Here is a 25,222-nt window from a genome sequence, read left to right on the forward strand (position 1 = left end):
CACAGGTACATGAATATATTAAATAAAAGAATTATTTCTAATAGAAACTGTATATTCTGAATAACACATAAACGAAACATACATATAATAAGTGTATGTGTTGATGATTAATGGTAGCTTTTGAATGATTTTGGAGCTTATGACAGCAAAATTATTTGTTGCATTTACAGGAATAAATTGTAACAACCAAATAATTTGCTGTTTTTTTAATATTTTTTTATAATAAAAAAAAATTTATTTATGACAAATTCCAAATCTCAATCACTTTTGGAATCCTGAAATTCCAAAAGAAAGTGTAGACAAATTATCATTACAAGATTAAGAAAACAATATTTCAACTAATTTATTTGTTTATTGCATAATAAAAAGTTTTACAGAGGAACTTCACAACATTGATGCACATAGTGAGTGAATGGTTTAATTAACCAATCAATATATTTCAACCAAATAACAACTAATAAATTATAAAAGTATTTAACGAATTACAAAAAATTACAGATGGTATTAATTATATTTGGTGATTAAATAAGTAAAACTGTATCTTGACTGTAGTTTGAAGGTGTCTCTATTAGGTAATATTAACAACATAATTTCACAATCAAACTCAAAGGAAAATGTCAAAGTAGTTCAGATTGCACAATTAATGGTGAGAAATGCACTGATATAACTGTGCTCATAGAAGTAGAGATATAAATAATTTAGATTCAATGACTAATATTTTTATACAAATTAATTCTTTAATTCAGTCAGAACAAGTTGTTTTCATTGTGATAAATCATTCAAATAGTTGTTGCAAATAAAGAAATTTCATGAATTATGCTCTTCAAACCCAGGTTGAGGTTATACCTGGAAGCTAAGTCACCTACATAACTTAACAACACTAAGCACATCATTGACTCCTAGAAGAACTAACATGAAACTTTTCTGCTGACATGGAGATGACTTGATGCACACTATCAAGGAATCAAGCAAAACATTGAATATGTATGCTAATCTTGAGCTTGCTTGCTTGTCAGGAAGTAGATTAAAAATTGGTGGCAAAGTTTTGACCATCCAGCCACCAACAGAAAGACAGACATGAAGAGTGAGTTAAATAAAAGTGTATACGAGGGTGGGCTGATAAGTCTCTGGCCTGATATAGAGATGGTGCCAGCAGGTCTAATATCTTACTGGCATTCTAATATCATACTAACTTATATATATAATTTCAGGTCAATAGCTTGGTTAGCATACATTTGAAAGTGACTGGAGTGAGCCTTACTCTCTTAAAATAGAAGTCATAAGGGCGGGCACCTAATCTTTTAATATGTTTTTTCTTCTTCTGGGGTATTAAACTCAAGAAGCATTACTCATAAGATTTGAAACTTTAAATAGGCTAAAAGTTTAATCTAAATCCTATGAAGGTGTTAAAAAGTGATCTGTAGACAATGCAACAGAATTACTAAGTGCCTACAGCAGAATGGTTGCCACCTGAACAATATTATTTTTTTTAAATAAGATGTTTTCATAATTTAAATGTTAGAATTGCAAATTTAATGTTAATATGTAAAATCTTTTAGGATATTTCAAAATTACCAGATTTTAAAAATTTTATTTTCAGAACTAATTTGTTTAAATTACATACAGTTTTACATAGCAGTTCAAATTATACTTTCAATTTTATTAATTTCTCTTTTATAAAAACTTTTCTGATTCTCTTTCTCATAAACTTTGTAACTTTTAAATAATAAATACACAAACAAAAGAGCATCATTTTTGGAATGGGGGCACTCCACCCCAATTTATCACTACTGCTACTAATGTTATGGTTTGACCATTTCCTTTTCTTTAAATTAGTTTAACATCCACTTTTTATATAAATACCAAATAATCTACTAGGATTTTCCAAATTGTGTCACTGAAGGGAAAATTCAATGCGTCATGAGTTATTTCTTTATGATAAAAATAACAGCAATAACTATAACACAGAATATCAATTTTAAAACTTCATGGTGTGGGAATATAAGTTCAAAATTTAACTTTTTATACAACTATTTCAAATATGTGCTATAGAAGATTTTGGATGCATGTTTCTTGGCAATTCATCCATTCGAATCAATGGAATAAAGCACAATGTTTATGCTACATTAGATTCTCCGCACATGTAAAGATTAAGCTTTAATGCTCTGATAGATATGAGGGTTGTTAAATCCATAAATATGTTAATATTTTTTTTTAAAACTATAAAAGAAAAAGTAGCTGTACAGACGTTCACATCCTTAGCTATTTACCCAAATAATAATCCCCAAAGATTACCGCATTTTAATTTTGATCGCGAAAGTATTGTGATCGTGAAAAATTTCGGTTATCATATTTCAACGGAAATATTCATTTTGACCACCCCTGAATTCATTTTGACTAGTTTTGGCGTGACGTCTGTATGTATATATCTCGCATAACTCAAAATCGATTAGCCGTAGAATGTTGAAATTTTGGATTTAGGGCTTTTGTAAAATCTAGTTGTGCACTTCCCCTTTTGATTGCAATCGACTGGACCAAAAGTGTCCAAAATCAAAAAAATTGTATTTTGGACTATTTCTTAACTTCAGTAATAAGCCCTCATTCAGAGCTTTTCAACGTTATATCATAAGTGGTACTTATTTTCATTGGTTCCAGAGTTATAGCCAAATAAAATTTTTATTAATGAAATATTTTGATGTTACAAGGGGAAGGCACATCGGATTTGAATTCGACTTAATTTCCTTTTTTTTTAGTTTAAATATATTGATTTATTAACAATTATTAATTATGCATTTAAATATTTATGAAAAAATATTAAAAAAATAATAATTTTCTCCATGATCTCTAAAATGTATTAAATAATAAAAAAATTACAAAAATTAAAAGAACACGACTGCCAAAATTTAAAATAAAATAAATAAATTGAAAAAAATAAACAACAATAAATTGAAGTAAAAAAAGAAAACAAGGTATGAAAAAAAGGATTGACCACAGTTATGAAGTATTTAATTAAATAAAATAACGGGTGACCAATCAACTTTCAGAAAGTTTTAATTTGTTTAAATATATTTCTCATGTTGTAGAAATAGCAGAATTTTAAGGCTGAGTAATTATTAAGTTCTTATTAGATCTTCATCTATAAGAAACTTTTGTCCTTCAATATTTAAATGGAGTTGGGGCTCTTTAATATAGGATAATTACTTTTCAGAGCTCTTTAATATATACTATTCAGAGTACATCTTTGTTTACGTTCAGTTACTTTCTGATAAATTTAGACACTACAGAAAAACAACCAAATGTAGATGGGGTTTTAAGGAACTGACTTTCTTATGAATTAAGTTTATTATTGATGATAAGGCAGTAGAGAATGTTTGCTCGTTAATATTATATTACTGTAGAAATTCAAGTCAGTATGTTTGCTTATTTATATACTTCTATGGAATTCAAGTCAAGAGAACTTGAAATTAAATAAATAGCGTTCCTCAGCGCATAACAGCGTCCCTCGAGGGACGCTGATAGCTGTCCTTGAGAACGACACTGGGAGATCCCGAAGACACCCGTGGTGATGATGGTATATCTAGCAATGGTTCTATCACCTCGTCGTGTGGGGGAGGGTTTTTAGTGGGTCTCTGTTTCGGCAGAAAACCCACACACAGCATACACAGTATTACGGGCTGCTGGGCGTCTGGTTGCAGATTTTCCCTCCTCCAACGCAAAAAAAAAAAAAATAATAATAATTTTAACAGTATTATTTAAATATTAATGAAAACACTTGTTGGTTAAGTGCGATTGGATATAATTTTGAAATTTTATAGAACCTAGGTTACACGAGAATAGTTAGCTCTCATTTCTACGAGTTGCTCATTTGTAAATTGGACAATCTTACTTATAGTTTGGTCAGGAAATAATATTTTCCAACAATGAAAAATCTGTGTACAATCTTTGACAGCAGATTTTACTTGCAGTAGTTTTGTAACAATATTTTGTTTTGGTATTTTTTTAGCAGAGACTGATTTATGTACTTGCAATTTAGTAATTCCATCCTTTCCAATGTACTGCAGTCCAGATTGCACTGGTCTTTTTAAGCAAACAGTAGTCTCTATTGGTGAAGAAAAGCAAATGCTCGCTGTGTCATTATTTTCTTATTCATTCTCACTGTTTCACTGTTTTGTATCAGAGTTATGACTTGAATGTTCAGATAAAGAATTACTTTTACTATCAGTTTCATTTTCAAGCAGTGCAGCATTTTCTAATTCCATAATCCAATACAAAATCTCTTCTTCATCAGATTTTCTTGCCATAATAAATTTTATTCACTTCAATGATACAAGTAATTATACAAAATATAAATAACGAATCAACACTAAACAAATTATAAAAAATAAATAATTGAAAAAAAAAACACCTCAAAAAATATGAACACAATCAGTCAACCATGTAGAACAACTATAACAGTAGGAGCGACATGATCAGTCAACTGTGTGGATGCTACTAACTACACTGAGATATTGCACCTCTGTGTCGCCTAACATTGACACCCACTGATGAATTATCATGCAAATATGAAGACAATTAGCCAGAAATAGTCATTTAGGCATAGCTGGGATTTAAGGCTTGTCAAAAGTGAAACAAAAAATTTTCTTCAGAGTAACTTTTTTCATTAGGCTAAATCTAACAGGTTGAGTGATTGCAGGTTAATCAGGCTGGAAACTTATCGGCCCACCCACATAATATTAAAACAGCTAAGTGGGAAATTAATTACTAAGTAGACAGACAACAAAATAAAACATTTTTTTAATAATAAAGTTGATAATATATATTTAATATAAGAGGAGAAGAAATTCTAATGACTTTTAATTATTTATTATTTTAGAGAATTTTATGTAAAGGAATGTACTTTTCAACAATAATCTAAGTATTGCTGATATGCTATAAATTAAGATAAAATACATCACCAGAATAATAGATTTATGGAAATAATTCCCTTTTTAATGAGCACACCAGTACTTCAAGACTAGAAAGAAAGAATTGAACTTTGTTAATATTTAAATAAATAAAAATTGTTTGTGTCACCTAAGTATCACCTAAAAATAAAATAATAATGTTATTTATAGAAAAAATTAAACTAAGTTAAATACACAAAAGTATTTTATAATAGTGACAAAGAGATCCCATTTTTTCATGAATAGTGTTTATGTAAACTGTTTGAAAATTAAGTTCCAGAAAGTACTCATCCTAGCATAGTGTTTTGAGTTCTCATTTGACTAATATTACTTTTCACATTATATCCATCTGAAATTTATCATTACTAAATATTTCTTTTAAATAATTTGTCACTTTTATAAATAAAAAGTAATAATCAACCTTCTATGTTATCAATTTGAGTTTGATATCCAGTTATGAACTGGAATTTTTTAATGCATCGTTTCATTCATCTCAGTTTCTTCGTTGAAGTACGTACAAAGCAAGTCTTCCTATTAAAAAAAATTTCTTTGTAAAAGATATCCTTCTATTATTACTTTGGCGCCATTCATAACTCAGTGATGTCAATGGGTTATTAATGGATAAAGAGGAAAGATATTCGTAACAGTCAGAACATTGCATGACGACCTACTTATGTAGTTAAATAGTTTCGATAAGGTTTTGAAGAATAAAATTATTTTTATTTATTTATTTTTAAATGACATTTAATTACATGTTTTATGTAAATTTTCTTACGACTTTGCCACAAACATTGTTTTTAATATAAATTTGTATTTGAAATTATTTCAGATAAGGAATAAAGTAACGAAATAAAAGACTACACTATAAAAAATAACTTTATCTTACTTATTCATGTAAATATAGTTGTTTAATTGAAAAACATTAAAATGGATGATCTGTCGGACAAATGTGTTTTACGAATTCCCTCCATTTCTCATCATTTAAATCTGCAGTTTAGGTTATGGTTTATTCACGTGAGAATGGCTGTATGAGGAATTATGATTATTTTGCCTTAAATTGGGTTCAAATTGCTCTTTATATCAAATTATTATTTTAAATTTAATATGTAGTTTATCGATGTTACTGTTTATATAAACCAAATTTATGAGTGAGATTATTACAATTCAAGGCAAGTCTTAGTTTTTTGTGGTAGTAGTTTGTTGCATGCATTAATCTGTGTTAACGACTTCTGCATATGTAAAGAAGTATAACAGTTATTGAAATGTATTATTTAAGTTCATATAGTAATTTGTGCGAGTCTTTTATTTTCCTTGTTAACAACGAAGTTATTGTTCCCAACAAGAGTGGACAAGCCTAGATACGATAGTGTTTGTAATTTTGTTAAAAACTAATCAGGTAGTAAGTGAAATTATTCAATAGTCAGAAAACATCGTAACTTTGTTGGTATTTACTTAAAGGTTTGTTAAAAACGCTATGTTGGTACAATTTTATATACTTAATTGTTAATACGTTTCAAAAATTTTGTAAAGTATTAACCGTTCACTCTTCCGCTTTTAGTTTGTCCAATGCTGTTTTGATGTCTTATCAATTCTAAATCTTTATTAATTCCAGTTAAATCTTGTTTATTCTCTCCTAGGATGTTGTAGGTTGTAGTGTGTTTTATTTCACACCAAACAATGAATTTGGTGGTGGTTTTCTTGCGCGATTTATTTTTGGATTAACATTTAAAAAGTAGAGAATCATAGTTTACTTTGTGATACCAAGGTTAGGTTAGTGTACATGAAAAGTTGGACATTTTAAAATTTGTATTAAGAATAAGCAAAATTGTCATATCAGGAAACACACTTGATAAACCATTGCAGATGCAACCCTAAAATTAATTTTAACAGTTATTTATAAGCAATTTAAATACTTTGAATTAAGTTTGTAGTGCTCAGGTTATATTATTGTTTCACCTTTCAAGCAGCAAAAAAAATTATGCTTATTTCCAAAGCTATTCCATGGTTAAATCCTAATGATGGAAAGTTTTCATGTTGTCAGAATCCAGTTTTTCATGAGTTATGTTATTTAAAAAAAAATGATTTTGTTTATTTTTCCAATAACCTTAAAATAGATATTAGTTTATTATGATAAATTACATTTATATTTTAGGAGGATGATTGTGAAATCTTTTATTTACCATAATTAGGCTGCTGTATACATTTTTTGAATAAAATAAAAAGATATTGTCTATCCAATCTAAAAGTATAGAAATACATAGTTGCCTATAACCAGTGTAAATTATGTAATTGAATTGGGTAGTACGTTGATAGATGTAGAAATAAATGTATTCTAAATGAATTAGATATCAAATGATATGCCCTGGTTGCAATAGTCATACTTGGTATATGATAATTTGAGAAAAACAAATTATGTATTTTCTCCAAAGATAAACCAGAATTGCTTAACAAATCAAATAAGGGTATCACATACCCAACATTATTTTACAAAAAATAATCTTGAAAATATTATTATGAAGTCATTATTAAAATAAATGTAATGTCATTTAGCTAATTAATTGATGAATATGAATAGCTAATTTAATAATTTCAATGTTGCCAGAAAAATTAACTTATCCAATGACAGTTTTTAATTTTTCGATAAATTGGCCTATAGTGTTCTACAGTTTGTCTTAATCATTTTCTACTTACTGTACATTATTATTTTGTTGTTTTTTCTAAACGTCATGAAATAATTTTTTTCTTATTAATAAAGAAAGCAAGTTTATGTTTTGACTAATATTCAGATAGTTAAGAAAACTTTGCATAGCTGTTTTTAGTTAATAATTTGTTAGGCCCTACCCGTAAGTTGATTATTGTCAGTTAAAAAAATAATTATATATTTTTATTTATTTAAATTTCTTGTTAATATTCACTAAACAATTAAAAAATTAAAAAAAGTATTAGTAATTCTTAATCTTAAAAAAATATTGCTCTAAAAGTGAAAAAATGGAATGTATATAAAGTACACTGAATCTGCTGTGCTAAATATCGGATGTAAATTTTAATTGGCCATGAGCAGTAAAGGAACTATTAGAAAGACCATATTCAACCTAAAATGATTAAATTAATACATTTGAGTTAGAATGATGGTGGTTAGCCACCTTTTTTATGTAAAGACTATCAACAGTCATAATAGTCACATCCATGTTAAGTTAATTTAAATTGAAAGAGATTCTCTACAAAAGTAGTTCAAATGGTGCATATTTTAATAAAACTTCAATAAATTAATACGTAGGATTTTAATATAGATTTTACAACATTAAACTATTTTGAATTTTCATGAATACCAAACAAAGTCTTCATCTCCCTCTTGTAAACGCAAGTTTGAAAACTAAAAAGGAAGAAAATATTTAGTATTTGTGAAGCATCTCTGGACTGACAAGTATTTGTTCAATAAATGTGTTAGAATAATTTAGTAAAAAATTACTGCAAAGTGGGGGTTTTTCATAGTAAGTTTGTTAATATTTAAAATTTTGTTAAATATTAGAAAAATCTGTGTGTTGCAGATATAAAATCGACTAGTGTTGAAAACCTAAATTCATAAGTATAATGTAAAAATCACATATTTTTACACCTTGTAGCTTTCTATTAACATCAGGCAGTTCTTTAATAATTGTTTGAATAGTGGATTGGGTAATCTAGTTCAGACACATGATCTTCTTTTTCACCAGTTGAAGTCCAATCCATTGGATTTTATCGTATGGGCACATGTGCATGCACACTAATAAACATTATGGACAGGTTGAGAGCTAAAATAGTAAATTGTTGCCTAAAAATTAGTCTATGCTAGTGTTAAAATAATGATTCATTTGTTTAAGTGACAAATGAAATGAAACTTCTGTTGAACACTTAGTTTTTTTATGTTTAGGTAATTAGTAAATATTATTTTTCATTAATAATTAAACTGAAATAGGTTTCAGTTTTTGTGAAAAATGAATATTTGACATTTTAATTTTTTTTTTTGATAAATTTTGGTTTTCAATAATAATTATGTATATTCTGTGTTAAAAGTTTTTTCAAACGTCATCAATTTAGTGATGTTTAAGCAGCATCAGCTATTTGGTAATGAGTGATATCATATAGTGGAAGAGATAAAAACCAGCACAAAATTATTTTGTAATTTTTAGCATACTCAATAAACATTTTTCGTTATAACTTGGCTGTATAAAATACAATATGAAAAATCAAGGTGTTGTTTTGTTTATAATAAAATACTTAAAATGTTTGCTAGTAAACAGATACTATATAATGTTAATAGTTCTGGAACTATTCATGCAGTGAAAAATTAAATTTATCTATCTATTCAAGTCTTGAGCATATTTGTTTAAAGTAATGTCCAATATTTTATTTAAATAGCAGATCTGTTTTTGAGGTATAAATAATATTTTAAAAAATACAGAATTATAGATATGAATAACCATGTATTTCCATATCTACATTTATAGGACCTTCTTTCTTGGATTGATGTTAAGAACTACTAAAATGTGGGAAAACATTTTTTATACACTCTGTATATTAATATTTATTTATAAAAAAAAAAATTGAAAACTTATTTAATTATGTATGTAAAAATTTCTGAGACTATTAGTTTCATCAAATAAAATTTTATTTACAGTTCAAAATTACCATTTTTTTTTTTTTAACTTTAGGCCTAATCTTGCAAAATACTTACCAATTATTTTTATTTTGTTTTTAAAATAAAGTCCAGATTCACAGTTTTACACTTAACATCATAAAAAAAAGAACTCTTAGATTCTAAAAGTTTTACTATTAAAAGAAAGAGCCATGATTAGATAATTTTGCCTTAAATAACCACCATTTTTGTTAATCAAATGAAATATGTAGATATGTTTAGGGATTTTCTTATTATTTTTCATAAGATATTATGATATAATATTATGATATTATATGATATTATTATGATATTATGATAAGATATTATTATTAATTATTTTTCTTACATATTTTTCTAGAGAAAAATATGTGAATCTTATATCGTATAACAAGTTTTGTACAAAACTCCGAGACAGTATACCAAACTCTGAGACAGTAAAGATTTATTAATTTATTTATTTTTTTAATTATTGTAGTCTGGTAAGTGATTACTGGTGATCTAGATTTAGCAGCCTAACCCACCGGGTTGGTCTAGTGGTTAACGCGTCTTCCCAAATCAGCCGATTTGGAAGTCGAGAGTTACAGCGTTCAAGCCCTAGTAAAGCAAGTTATTTTTACACGGATTTGAATACTAGATCGTGGATACCAGTGTTCTTTGGTGGTTGGGTTTCAATTAACCACACATCTCAGGAAAAGTCGAACTGAGAATGTACAAGACTACACTTCATTTACACTCATACATATCATCCCCATTCATCCTCTGAAGATTATCTAAACAGTAGTTACTGGAGGCTAAACAGGAAAAAGAGAGAGAGAGATTTAGCAGCCTGATAAAAACTGTTAATTATCTAGTTTGTTTTGTTTGTACCTATAATTAACCAAAACTCAGTAAATACTCAAAAAACTGAAAAAATAGAACTACCAAAATTATTTTGTGTAAATTTTTTTCATGTTCATTTATTTTCTTAGTGAATGTAGATGTATATTCATTTTTCCATTGCTAATTTATTCCAGAATTTTTATATAAGTATATGGTGTGTTTCAGTTGGCCAGTGCGGAAATCAAATTGGCAGTACCTTCTGGCCATTGGTTTTAAAAGAGCATGGCATTTCTACTGACATCAAAATTAACCAAAAATCTGTTCTCAGTGACGCACTACCTAGTTTCTTCTACTGCCCTTCTGATGTCCCTCAGTCAGGATATTCTTCAATCAGTGACTTGAAGAAAGCCAATGTTAAAGCAAGAGTTAGTATTACAATCTATTGATTATTATTTATTTATTATTTTCTTAGTACTTTAATGGGGTCAATCTGAAATTTAATACATGAATTAATACCAAATATTTTATTTTATATTTAAATTTCTTTTTAAATAAATGCAGAGTATAAAAAATTAAACATATATTTAATTTTTGGTGTGAAAAATCTTATTGATCTATCAGAACTTGTTGATTTTTTAGTGTTTTAAATTACAGTGTGATAGATTCATTATATTTATTTAAGTGAAGCTGATATTTTCTTCAACAAATAAAAACCAAGACAACTATTAGACTGTTTTTTTTCTGGCATGAAGAAAGGTGAGCAAGTTGGTATTGAATTTGATAAACTCTGTAGTGATGAAATTTTTATCTCTTCCACTTTTTAAGGTAGCTTTGTCAGTTAGTGATAAATATATATACTATTTTTCCAGATTTACAGTTCTTTGAACTAATTCTTAAACTTTTCATTTAAATTATTTGTTTTTTAGTTAAATAAATTGTTTAAATTAATTGTTATAAATGTAATTAATTCTTGTATATTTTCTATAAATATCTACGTTAATTGTACTTGGAATTATTATTTCATTAATTCCTTCTTGCATAAAATTATTCTAAAATTCAATTTGAAAATACAATACTATAACTTTTTGATATTCTATTTATTAGAATTCTATTCTTAATATGTTGATTTCTTTCTTTTGTTACATTAATAACCATACATTATATAATAAACTATTGTAATGATTTTTTTTCTGAATTGTTATCATTTTTATAATGGCAGATGTGAGCATGATGGAGGAGAAATGCAACTCAGCAAAGAAGTATAAACATGATGATCAAGAGTTTAATCCAGTGTTAGTAAATGTTTTTGATGATGAGAGGACATTAGATGAAGAAGAAGCATTAGAGCCGACTGAGGATCCACAAACTGAGCTTCAAAATTTGCAAAGAGAAGGGGATATGCCATTAGAAGAATTACTCGCATTATGTGGATATACTGATACAAAACAAGAAAACGATTCAGATTCTTCAGATAGTAGTAAATCTCAAGATCATCAAGCACCCGAGAAGAAGACACCTGTAAAATCAGATTTAAAATATAAGAAAGATCAGGAGGTTGAGGAAATTAAAATAAGTATTAAAGAAGAAGAGGAAGAGGAGGAGGAAGAAGAAGACGAAATGGAAGACGAAAAACCAGAACGATCAGAACTATGTAAACTATATGAAGATATTCTTCCAGACACAACTTCTGGGAGCTCGAGACCACTCAGGTCGCTTAGACCGCAGAGTGAAGAAGAGGATGAAGATAATGATTATAGTCCTGAAGAAGAAGAATTAAAGAAGACAATTATGGTCGGAAGCAATTACCAAGCTTATATTCCTGAAGGCCTTTGTAAGTACGATGATGCATTGCCTTATGAAAATGAAGATAAGTTGCTATGGGATCCCAGTTCGCTTACAGCTGAGCAGATAGAAAAGTATTTGGTGAAAGCACAGGAAGTGCTGATCAATAGCGCCCAAGGTGTCAATGCTATCCCGATGGGTGCTCATACAAGAGATGATGAGCAAGCTCTGTACTTATTGTTTCAGTGTGATTATAATATGGATGAAGCCTTAAGAAGAATGAAAATGAATGTTTCTGGTCCCACAGATACTATGAGCCTTTGGTCTGAAGAAGAGTGTCGGAATTTTGAGACCGGTTTCAGAACCTATGGAAAGAATTTTCACCTTATCCAATTAAATAAAGTAAGAACGCGTTCGGTTGGTGAATTAGTTCAGTTCTATTATTTATGGAAAAAAACTGAGCGTCATGATATATTTGCTAATAAAGCTAGATTAGAAAAGAAGAAATATACTTTACATCCTGGTATTACAGATTACATGGACAGATTTTTAGAAGATCAAGACAGTGCAGGAGGAAATGAAAGTGGAACAGCTGGTAGCGGTGGCTTTCAGAGGGACCGTAGTTCTTCACCGAATGTTCAGTGTCTTATTTATGGTGATCATAAACGGCAAGGTAGAAGTAGCACAAGTAGTCCTAGTAATGCTGGGAAAGAAAGTAATGTTTCGACTACAGCTACAGATAACGTGAAGCCATTAGAAACATCGTCTAAAAAAAGTGAATCTGTTAAAAGTGAGCTGGGTGATGGTAGTACTAATCAGTTATCTAATGTGAAACAAACTGAGAGTTCATCTCTAACTCATACATCAGAATCTTCATCATCTCTATGACAGTGAATATTTTTTTATTTTTATTCTTATTTTTATTTCTAATTAATTATATTTGAAAAAGAATGCTAATGTTCCTATAGATGTATTTTTTTTTATCAATATTTTTAAAAACTTAAATTAAAGAACTAATAAAGCAATTTATTAAAAATAATTTTTATATAACAAACTCTAGGATTTAAAGTTACCTAGATTTATTTTTACTGAAGGTAAATGTGAAGTGTCATTAATTTTCTGTAAACATACCTGTGGGTATGTTTTCCCACTGATAGATATGACTTATTCTGAATGATGTGTTTTGCATTAATTTTTTTTAATACTGTCAAAAAATCTTTTATTTAGTGTATCGTACTATTTTTATTATAAAACAACTGACATGGGTAATCTAGAAAGTGTTATTGGGATACCCAAGTGATGTGGTTTTAAAGCTTTAAAATATAAATACCTTATTATTTAAATGTAAAAGCCTAAATGGGTCAACATTTGCTGATAAGAGAGTAAGTGTTTGTTTATTAAAAAATGATACATTGATGATGATAATTGTATATAGGTTAAATTAATTATACATAGTTGTATAAGTTAAATTATGTAAAAAGAACAGTATTTATTTTTATACAGAAATTGTAGCTTTTACTTATTTTATTTTTTAAGCATTAAGTAATTTTTATTTTTAGTATACGTACTGAAAAGTTGTTATAGATTGTAAACAAAGATTAGACATATATTCAGTTACATAGCTTTATATTTTAGTAATAAATTAGCCTGTTAATGCAAATAATTTTTTGGACATTTTATAATACAAGTAGGTGTCAGTTTTTTACTGAGTGGTTATTTTTGAGAATGTAGATTGTAGTATGCAAATAAGGGTTGTGATTTGTACTAATTTACAACGGCATTCATAAAAATAATAATTGTACTACTTAATATAAAAATATATTAGTTTGCTATCTTGGAAGAATGATTTGTAACTAATTGAGTTTAATTTTGCACTGTATAATTTTAACTTTTAATCTTACCATAAGGAAAGTTGATGTCTTTGTAATCTCTTCTTTTTTTTAAACATTGTAAATCTTAGACTGGGACATTATTTTATCAGTGATAGATGTATTTATTAATTTAGTTTATCTTCTGCATTCTCGGGGAACTTTGGAAATTGTTTTTTTTTTTTAATTTTTGTAAGAAAAAATGTTATTGCAGTTGCATGATATTTGTCCATTTTTAGGATAAGCTTACTTATACAGAATCTCTGTAAGAAATTTGTTTTTCGTAGAAATCTAGAGGGAAGTATTTATCAGTATTGTTTTTAGGTAGACATGTAAGTTAATTTAATACAGAAAACTTTTAAATTTTAATGAATTGAAAAATTTGTATTTTTGTAAGATTTAAAGTAGGTACAATATTAGAACTATAATGAAAAAATCTGAGTACCTAATTTGTACCTCGAATACATTAATTGTACTAGAAGGAATTAGTTATGTCAGAAATATTTATTTTTGATGATTTCCTTCACTACTGTAAAAATAAATGACTCATACAGCAGGTGCTCCATTCTTCAGAATGTCATTTATTTTTCATATTTGGAAAACTTCCATAGTATACAACATAATAAGAGATGTTTAATCTGTTGCAGCTTTCTAAAAAAAAAAAATTGTAAGAAAATTATAAAAACATTGCTTGTACTATCATTAGTATAGTTACTTCTGCATAAAACCAATAAAGTGTTATGTACATCCTTTGTTGAAATATTATTGTTGTAGAAAGAGAGGAAGTTTTTTACTCAGGTGATTTTTGTTTTATCCAGTGCATTTTTTATAACACATGGATTTTGTGTTTGTTGAATGATTTACAGAGAACTTTATGTCTTTTGATTCCTTATAACAACATAGTGATAATAGATTAATTGAATATAGTATTCTAAAAAGAAATTAAAATGCTGGGAGATTGCAAAAAATTGTGAATAATTAAAAAATGTCTGTCCATTTTAACTGTTTAAGTTGAAATTTCTGGAAAACTACTTTAAAAATCTGATTTTTCACTTTCATGCCAGTAATAATTAAAATAAGGAAGAAAAATACAGTTACATCGATCTTACAATGAGCACATTATATTTTATACTAATAATTATTTTTCTAAAGTCAATCTTTTCAAGACCCATATTACCACTGTACTAATAATTATTGTATATATAAAATAGATTCAACTTGATCCACCCAAGTACAGAATTGAATAAAATAAAATGATACCACCTTATTTTTTCATACAATTTATAAAAACGATTTCACAGTAACCTACATCTTCAGTTGTAAATTTTTTCTTTTTTGTAAAATATTTAGTGCTAAATTACATATTAAACTCAAAATTAAAATATAAAAATTTATTAAAGGAAATATAAAAATGTTAAAATTATTAAAATTAAAAATTACATATAAAAATATGATGTCAAGTATTATAAAATTAAATATAATATACTAGATGTATTTGGCCAGCTAATACTATAGTAATGAACAATTAATTGAATGTTTATGTAATATCATTATATGAAAAAGTGCTGCTGCCTATTTCAGCTCTTATAAGCGTGTCATCCTCAAACTTTTAAAAGATCGACTAATAGATCTACTTACATCTACTAAAGCCAGATTTCATGAGCATTTTAGACTATAAAAATAAAAAAATTGGGTTTCTCTAACATTGCTGACCACTTCATTAATAATAAACATTCTATTTCTGATATTGACACTAATTTGGAAATATTGAAAATTAAGAAAGGAGATATAAAAAATAATAACATAAAATCTAGATTTTTGGAGAAATACATAAATATAGGAGGGGGATTTAATTTTATCAACTTGCAGAGTTTGAGATTGACACACTTATAAGAGCTGCAATAGGTAGCAACACTTTTACAGATAATGATATTACATAAAAATTTAATTAATTTTTCATTGCTATAGTATTGGCTGACCAAACACATGTATATTATATTTTATTTTATTTTATAATACTCGACGTTATATTTTTTAGTAATATTTATACTTCTTTTAATAATTTTTATATTAATTTATTCTACTTTAATTTTTAATTTTGATTTTAAAATGTAATTTAACACTAAATATTTTACAAAAAATCTACAAGTGAAGCTATGGGTTGTCATGAAAGCTTTTGTAGAGATAGTATGAAAAAATAAGGTGAGTGTCATCATTTTATTTTATTCAATTCTGTACTTGGGTGGATCAAGTTGAATCTATTTTATATATATGTAATATTTGTTAATAAATTATTTTTTATTGTACCCTTCTCAGCATTAGAGAAGGCTTCCAATTGCTAACCTCCTTATAGCAATTTTTTTAAATGTGTTTTACTACTTCAAAACAGGTTTAATAATTTTTTTCTTGCTTTTACTATTTGGTAAATAAGCATATATTTTGTAGCACTTTTTATCTAGGTATCCTATTAAATTTGATTTCAATCTAGTCCCTTTTACTAAATTGAAGGTTCTTACATTTTTTTTTTTGTAAATGTTGCAGTAGTTAAAGAGTTTTTTTATTGTAGTTTCATTCCATTTTTATTAATATTTTTAATATAAGTTGATATCATAGGTTGTTAAGGTGGTTTTTGGTAACTTGAATATCATTAAGATCTAAATTTCTATTCTCAGTTGTTGCTGTTTATAGACTCAACTGAGATGGGTCAATCGCTTATCGATCCTGTTAAATTATTTGATTTTAGTTTCTTAACTCATATTTTTCTAATGCACATCATAAATAAAATGTATACCTTTTTTATCTAAGAAATAATTATTATTGCTAAAGAACTCAAAGTTTCAAAAACTTATTAAATTTGTTGTAATTACTATCAAACATAGATGATATAATATATTGCCAAACTATTTATTCAGTAAAACTCTTGGTTTATCCAGGTATGTCTTGGTGTGGTGCCAAGGAAGGTATAGATGAAATTACTAAATTATTTTCTACTTGGTGATAACAGCAATACAGTTTTGGAAATGGTATCACATTAGCAGCCTTAGATTTTTATTATTGCACCTTCTAAGTAACTAAAGAAGAAAATACAATTCTACTGATTTCAGTTTTTTTTCCTAATGTATTACACTCATTCCAGAGTAGTTATTAAGTCAAGATGTATTAACGTATTTTATAATCCTATTTTTGTTTCTGCAAAAGAATATTAGAAACTGAATGATAATATTGTACATCAGTAAAATTTTAAAACTATTTGTTTTCTACTTAAAGAATAGAGTTATAATATTTCATCGTTTATAGATATATAAAATAAATATATCATCATCCTTAGTTTTTTTCTGATCTAGAAAGTGAAAACGTTATATTTTTTTTAATATCAGTTTTAAACTTAAAAAACCAACAGTTGGAAGATAAAAATTTGAAATTTTATTTACTTGTTCATCAAACCATCCTTAGTTTCCCACAGTTTTGTTGTGATGCAATAATATTTTAATTTTTCTGAATTTTATAACATATCAAGCATTTTTTTTTGTAATAGATGTGACTCATATACAACTTTTATGTGGAATAATTAAATTAAATGTTTTAATATAGAAGTCAAAGGTTTCATTTTCATTTACTTATGGGTGGAATTTCGTATGTATTGGTAAACCAATTTAACTTTTACTGGCTGTAACAGATGTGTCAAGAAATTCACCTGACTTTGGAGATGATTTAATAATAATTTAATATTCTGTTAAGTATTTATAAATAACAGATTAAATATATTTCAGTTAATTAACTTGCTATTTAAAGTTATTAACTGAACACTTACCTGTTTCCTTTTTTATTCAGGAGAAAAAAATTATAATCTGCTGTAACGGACTTGATGGGGGGTAGTGTTAGTTGTAAAAAAATACTACATTTTTAATTCAAATGTATTTTATTTGTGATTTTTCAAATAAATTAAAGTTTTCATGTTATTTTTGTTGATATTTTTTAACATTAATTGAAAAATAATAGATAAAATTAAGTTTTGAAAATTCTGTACTATACTCAAATCTTCCATACTTAAAAAAACTTGGGCCTACTTTAACAATGTATTTCAGTTTAAATACACCTATTTATGATACTTAAACTCTAAAAAACACAATATTAATGTTCTAAAATATTAACTTTCTTCTTAAATTCATGAAGAACTCAGGATCTTTTAGAAGTTGAAAATGTTTGTTAGAGTACAGAGACAAGCATCTCATCTTTTTTGTTAATTTGAAATAATCTTTGGCTTTTCACTGCACAGTTTCAAAGATAACACTTCAACATCTCCATTTTCTTCTACTATATTAACTCTACCCTTTGCCTTTAGAATTCTTATCAGGAGACACCTGCCTATGTGAAGTGATAGAATCACCTACTTCCTCATTACTAACACTTTTTTGAGTTAAGTAATCTTTACACATATCATCCTCTGAAGTAATACCTGACGGTGATTCCTAGAGGCTAAACAGGAAAAAATGGTCTTTAGAAGAGTGTATATACATTCGTATAGCTCACCCACTTGCATTTTGACTGTTTCAGCTGCTTTAATGATGCAGATCTTATTCATTAGTGACATTGAGGTTTTTCCCACAAGGATGTGATTATATGTTTGGTAAAGACTGAATTTCTTTGATTCAATTCCATCTTTCAAGAATTTCTGAATTTGAGAATTTTTCTTTCTTAGGGATGCAAAATATTATTAATGGCTTTATACATGTCATTTGCTGCATTGTAAAAGCCTTCAGCTAAGTTAACAACTTTCACTCCTTTCCAAACAATTCTTTTAATTGAACCCCCCACCCAACTGCACTCTACCATGACCTGATGCAAAAAAATTCCAGGTCGCAGACATGGAAATGTTATTCCAAAAAACATACTTTAGAAACTGTGTATTTTTCTTAAACTAACCTAGACAGTTTTCAAAAAATATTTATACATAATCAGTCTCAGGAGAAATTTTTTTAACATTGCTGATGAGTGTTTTAATAAAAACCCAAACTGAGTTTTTTTAATTATTCAAGTCATCATTGACAATGACAAAGGTGTGGACATGTACACTATGGATTTTATCTTTATGAACTATGGATTATTTTTTTGCAAAATCAATTTGCATAGCAGGTCTATTAGGTGAAGAACCCAATGAAGTTTTTCATGAATCAAAATATTTAGATTGCACTTTCTTTATATAACAATGAACTTTGAAGTTATCCAGTTGGAAATTAAGTACAAATCATCATTTTTCACAAGGTTGCAAAATTTTGCACCAATTTTACTCTGTTGTCATTTTTCTATTCTTCCCATGTAAACTTTCTGTGTCAAGTTTTTATTTTCAGGAAGGAGAGGTTTTAATCCATAAACCCATTTAACACATTCGTTCATTATACACATTGCATTATCTGTATTACAGGAAACCACATCAAGTAAATATTTCTGAATGTTCGGAAAATTAGGCTCAAATTGGCATGAATAATATTATTACATACACAAATAATATGAGGCATTTCACTTGTTCGCAAAATATGCTTTAGTCGTAAGTCATAAAACTTAGATTTTGAAATTGTTTCATCAGGATTTAGCATCTTAAAACTCCTTGTAAACCTCACCAATACCAATTACCATGTGATATAGTTTGAATGAATTTTTTTGACCAATTTTAAAATCTTTAATTGATTTGACATCACACTTCACTGCTTGGCGACTAATTTCATCATTATTGTAAAATTGATCTACTTTCATTTATATATTCTTCAGTTAATTGTCTAGGACCAGTTTTTTATTTTTTTGAAAGCTGTTTAGTCTCTTTAGTCTTTTTAATGCTTTACCAAAGGTATGTGAGCTTTTGTATGATCCTATGCCTATTTTGTTCAGTGACTGCATTTTGTTCTTTATTTTCTTCAAACTTCCTTTTTTCCCATAAAACTGATTCTTGTCTCTGTCTTTGTGCCTCTTTTACAATAACTTAGCTTTATTGTTTTTTAGTTCCTTTTTTCAATTTTCTTTCTTGGTCTTTTGCTACGTATTCTTGCCAAATTTCAGAATTATTCTTTTTTCTCCACGTTTTACCATTTTGTAGGTCGGAGCCATGGTCTGAAATAAAAAAATAGAGACTCCAGTTAATTAGGCTTGATAAAACCACTAAAAAACCACATTTTACATATTGTCATTTCTGCTATATAAAACTGTGTCACATCTATCACTATATTGTTGATAACTGTTTCACTATATTGTTGATAAATGTTAAATTACAAAAATCAACTTTCAATAGAAAAATACTATAACCTTAACATGTACCAAATTGTAAGTTCATGTAAGTTAAATGTTATTTGAACTTTTGTAATATTTTTCTAACAGATGTGACGTCACTTGATTAACAAAGTTAAAGAAAAACATGATTGTACTTATCAAAATAAGTTGATATCCAGAATAGATCTTCTCTCAATTTCAAGTTTTATGCTTGTTACAGTTGAACTCTTCTTAAACAATAAATGAATATTACACAGCTGATTTCAACACTTGTTAGGCAGCTTTAACAAACTTTAATCAACAACCAACTTTGACACAAACTTTAATCAACAAAAGAAAAGCGATATTACAAATACTTTATTCACTTTTTTCATGGAAGATATGGATGTTTTTTGTAAAGCTTCATGGTTGAATTGACAAGATAAATTATTTGATTTTTTTTTTAACATCAGGTAAACTTTACAAAAGAATGGCTGATATTTGATTTTGTATTACAATAAATATTTCATGTAAATAGTGTTATTATTTGGAGCCCTACAACAATAATTTATTATGGTATAATTGAAAAAAAAAGAAGAAAAATAGTGTTGGAAGCTTGCATTGAACTTGTGAAAGAAGTAACAATTTTAGTAAAAGTACTAGTTGAATAGATTCCCATCTAACCCTTCTCAAAATAAAGTTATCTATTATTATTAAATTAAACATGATTTTCCCTTAGCATTTGACAATTTTTTTAAAGCAATTATGAACAAAAGCCTTTACTTTATTTCTCCTACATAAAGGAAATTGTATACTATCCAAGTTAGGATTTTTTTTTCATTTTTGACATGCTTAAAAAATAGCTGTTTTAAACTGCTATTTGCTATGTTATGGGAAAAACTATACAAATGTATTTCTTTAATTTTGTAAAAATGCAAATTGATTTTATTTACTTTGTGTTAAATACAGTGTATGTTTACAAGGTGTAAACTATCCAGATCAGAAGCAGTCCATGTGTTAGTTGATTGTCACCTTCTATCCTCCCTCTTGGTATCATCCTTCATTCCTTTTTCGTTAGTTGAGTATCATGGGGATTATATTAATCAGTGCCCTATCTCCAACAGTAGTAATAAGCTGGAACTTTATAGTATTTGATTGATAATCACTTTTTTATTTAGTGGCTCAATGGGTAACAGTTTCAATTGTGGGGTGGGACTGTTTGAAGACTCCTTCCTTTCCAAGAGATAACATAAAGGGGCAAATAATGCATGCTTGAACTTATTTTTAATTGACACTCAGGTTTTCATTTAAAAAAATTAAAAATTAAAAACCTTGTCGCAAAAAGAGCTTTAATGCAACATCTGTGTTTTGAGAAAGTAGAAGATAAAAAAAATTTCATTGCTGTTATTAATTGGTGATTGTTTGTTATGTATATACTTAATGCTATTGAAGTTTGGAATTTGTATACTAATTTAGTAGGAATGAATTGTATCGATAAGTTTGTTTCACAATAACCATATTAAAAAAGCTCTGATGAGGCTCTTTTTTTAACAGTCTATGTAACACTGTAAATAGATTTGATTTATCTACATCTTATAAAGATATTTGATTGTTGCTATTGTCAGTTCTTTATGCTTGTGCATTTATATAATGATCATAAATATTGCATAAATTATTACCATAATAACCTTTTGTAAAACTGAGATGTATTTATTAATTTTGCTAAAGATAATTTTTGAGGAAAATTGAATTGAAGTACTAACAGTCAGTTGTTTTTTCTCCTATTGTGACTATGTTGTTTTTTAGTGTGTATACCACTTAAAACATTCTCAAGCGAGTTAGGTCATATTCTTTTATTGTTTATTATCTTTTGGGCTTACTTTTAGTTTTCTTTAACATCTTGAGCAATAATCTTGTACGTCTGTTTGTTGTGTGAAAAAATCAGTGAAGTAAAGTGTTTAGCCCTTTCCTTTAAATTTCATGCCTTATAATAATATTAATTACAAAGGTTATAATAATATTTTTTACAAAGGTTTTGCTGTATTTGTATTGATAGTTCTGAAATTTAAAAATAAAAGTCTTTTACAGAGTAATTTCTTGTACTATATGGGAAAGGATTTTTTTATTCATATTCATTTAAGTCATAAATGAGAGAGATTATTTAAAGATTTTTGACAAACTTAAGATCTGATTTTTTCAAAAGAAATATTATTTTCTCAAAGCTTTTCTCTAGGTTTGGTATTATATTTCAAATTTCACAATTTTATTTCTTTTGTAAACATGTATTTATAAATGTATAAACATTAAGAAATCTATTTCCATAGCCATAAAAATTTACATTTAAGTATTTCTTAATCATGTCATTCAAAATATTTAAGCATTTTAGAACAGGGCAGCATTTGAGAGTAGTTTGCCTTCTGGTAAGATTGCCAAACATTTAATCATGTAAAATAATGCAGAATATAATTAAAAAACAGTACAATTTATGGTTATAAAATAATATGGTATTGGCATTGTTCATCAGTTTGATGAGGTTATTATATTCATAGCTCTTTATTATTATAATATGTGCAAAGCCAAGTGTCAGGGGGTCTCTTGTTAAAAATAAGGTTAATGAAAAGAAAAGAGTGAACTGTAGTTTACTGATATAGTTTATACATACACATAATGAAGTTACACCATTCATTAATGATCTTGTAATGGTTCAAAGATAATACTGGCACAGATGGTTTTAAAGTAAGATTGGTATTACATTAGTTTTACCCAACTACATCTGTGGTTTTTGAACTAAGTTTGAGTTTTCTAAAGATGTGATTTTTACATTCCTCAAGGTTAGAAAAAACTGTTTTTTTGTTTTAATATTTAAATATTAAGTGAAAATCTTGCTCTGTTTGCAAGCTGTTTTCATATGTACCTTGCTACATAAAATTAAACATTTTGCTACAGTTTTGTTTATTTGAAATATTTATATATTTTTAACAACTTTAATATTTCTTTTAATTTATTTTTAATATAAAGGTTCTCCTTTTTAATGTAAAAATGGAACTGTGGTATATTTCAAGATTGGGATACTACTTAAAACACATTAAAAATAAATTTTCATCACCCAGTTAATTACGGTTTTATTTGAGAATTACAAAATAAATAAAAAATTAAGAGGTATTATTCTGTTTGTAAAATACAATAATATTATATCAGTGTGAACAAAATTTTCTGACTTAATAGTTTAACTGACACACTATTTTCTTTGCCACTTCATAGACCATCGTAATTTTTTTTTTTAAATGTGTCAAGAATAATTTAATTTTTAACTATAAAAGAGCCACATGGGTGTAGCACTATTGTTATTTCTGGGACCATGTGGCCCTTTTTCGAGTAATAGGAAAGTAAGTAATGATTTTACAACAGTAATTTTATTACAGGATTCTTATGAAATGTTAATAAAATTACTGTATAGATAAAATAATGATAAAATAGAATTATATGCTTTACACAACTTTGAAATCTGTATATTGTGTAATGTATTAAAAAATTTTTTCACTATAATTTGTAAGCATTTATCTTATTTTGAAGATAGTTATTATCTCTCCCAAATTACTAGCATTCATTTTATAACATTACCTTATAGCTGCAACTGATGTTCAATTTTGACACACCATTTTGCAGTTTACCCAACTCCTAATTTGCTGTGAACCTAACTTTATAACAGATTCATTGAAATTTGTTATATCTGTTGAATTATATTGAACTAAATCATTTGCAATACTAATCAGTCAGAACACTTTTTAGCTCTTAATATTTCTACACAAATAGTTTTCTGGTAATCTATTGCTTCTATTGTAATCTATTATCACTCTGTTTGCATCCAGGAAAGTCTTTGACCATAATATTTCTACAAATACTATAAAGACATAGCTTTTTAACTAAACGTCTAATATGAGACTCCAAAATGTTTAATATATGTTAAAAAAAAAGGAAGAATTTGTGGAGCATTAATGAATAGATAAGTATAACTATAATGTGCATTTATAAAATGTCAGAATTGTGTACATTTACCCTGAAGTTGTTAACTGAATCAAATCATTCCACTTGTGAATGAAAGCAACTTATGCATCAAAATCATTTAGTTAAGATATACTGCATATTTCACATGCTCTTCAGTAACCGGTTGAGTAAATATTTTTCTTTTGTATAATTATTGGAGGGATATTTTTAGTCAGAGAGTAGCCCGGGCATAATTTGAATAATACCAAGACGCATTCAGTATTTATGCATTCTATTTTGTTATCTTGGTCAGGAATAACTGATGTATTTTTTTTAGCTACTGAAGTAAATAAACCAGTCAGAAGTAAACATTTGGAATTTAATTTTAAATTAAAAGTTGTCATATGATCACAGTAATTATTCTGTTGCACATTAGTTTTGTGTATATGGAAAATAAGTTCATATATAGAGAATCCCAACATCAAAGTATATACAAGTTGACTATTAAAGTCTTATACTTCTCACAATTCAACATAAACTCTTCCGTTTAAATAAGTGCTGAATCAATTGACCTTTGCTTTGGCTGGCTGTTGCACACAGTGAAAAATGCCTGTTTATGTATGTTGGTCTTCTGGGGAAAAATTCATTGTAGCAAAACAAGTTTTTTACTAGGGGTTAACTAGATATGTTACATTGTATTTAACTATCTACTTAATTTTGATGTTTTAAATGTATGTACATCAAGTTTAATTTTCTGTCAGTTTAGCATAGTCCAGAATGTATGTATTGTTTTCCCAGATCTTGTTGGAGTGTCTTGTAGTGTTACTGCACTAAAAGATGCCGCAACAAAACTTTGTCTTCGTTCTACTTACATTTAATACACTTAACATCATTTTCTGGCACTGTGATATGTATGCAGTAAGATGTTGAAA

At 27.3% G+C, this 25,222-nt stretch overlaps 1 protein-coding gene across 3 annotated transcripts in view; it reads left to right on the forward strand.

Annotated features, from left to right (window-relative positions):
• The first annotated feature begins 5,916 nt into the window (after positions 1-5,916).
• Positions 5,917-25,222, forward strand: part of LOC142322130 (tubulin epsilon chain-like) — an 81,146-nt gene continuing 61,840 nt past the window's right edge. The window contains exons 1-2 of one of the 3 annotated variants that reach the window (XM_075360847.1): positions 5,917-6,112; positions 10,645-10,844. In XM_075360847.1, the coding sequence (XP_075216962.1) occupies positions 6,088-6,112; positions 10,645-10,844 (225 nt within the window). In that variant the 5' untranslated portion in view covers positions 5,917-6,087. Of the gene's footprint in view, positions 6,113-10,644; positions 10,845-11,638; positions 15,327-25,222 lie in introns of those variants that run through there. The other 2 variants (XM_075360846.1, XM_075360844.1) reach the window with 2 other exon arrangements.

Source organism: Lycorma delicatula, chromosome 3, assembly GCF_047948215.1.
Source record: "Lycorma delicatula isolate Av1 chromosome 3, ASM4794821v1, whole genome shotgun sequence".
Classification (NCBI taxonomy): Eukaryota; Metazoa; Arthropoda; class Insecta; order Hemiptera; family Fulgoridae; genus Lycorma; species Lycorma delicatula.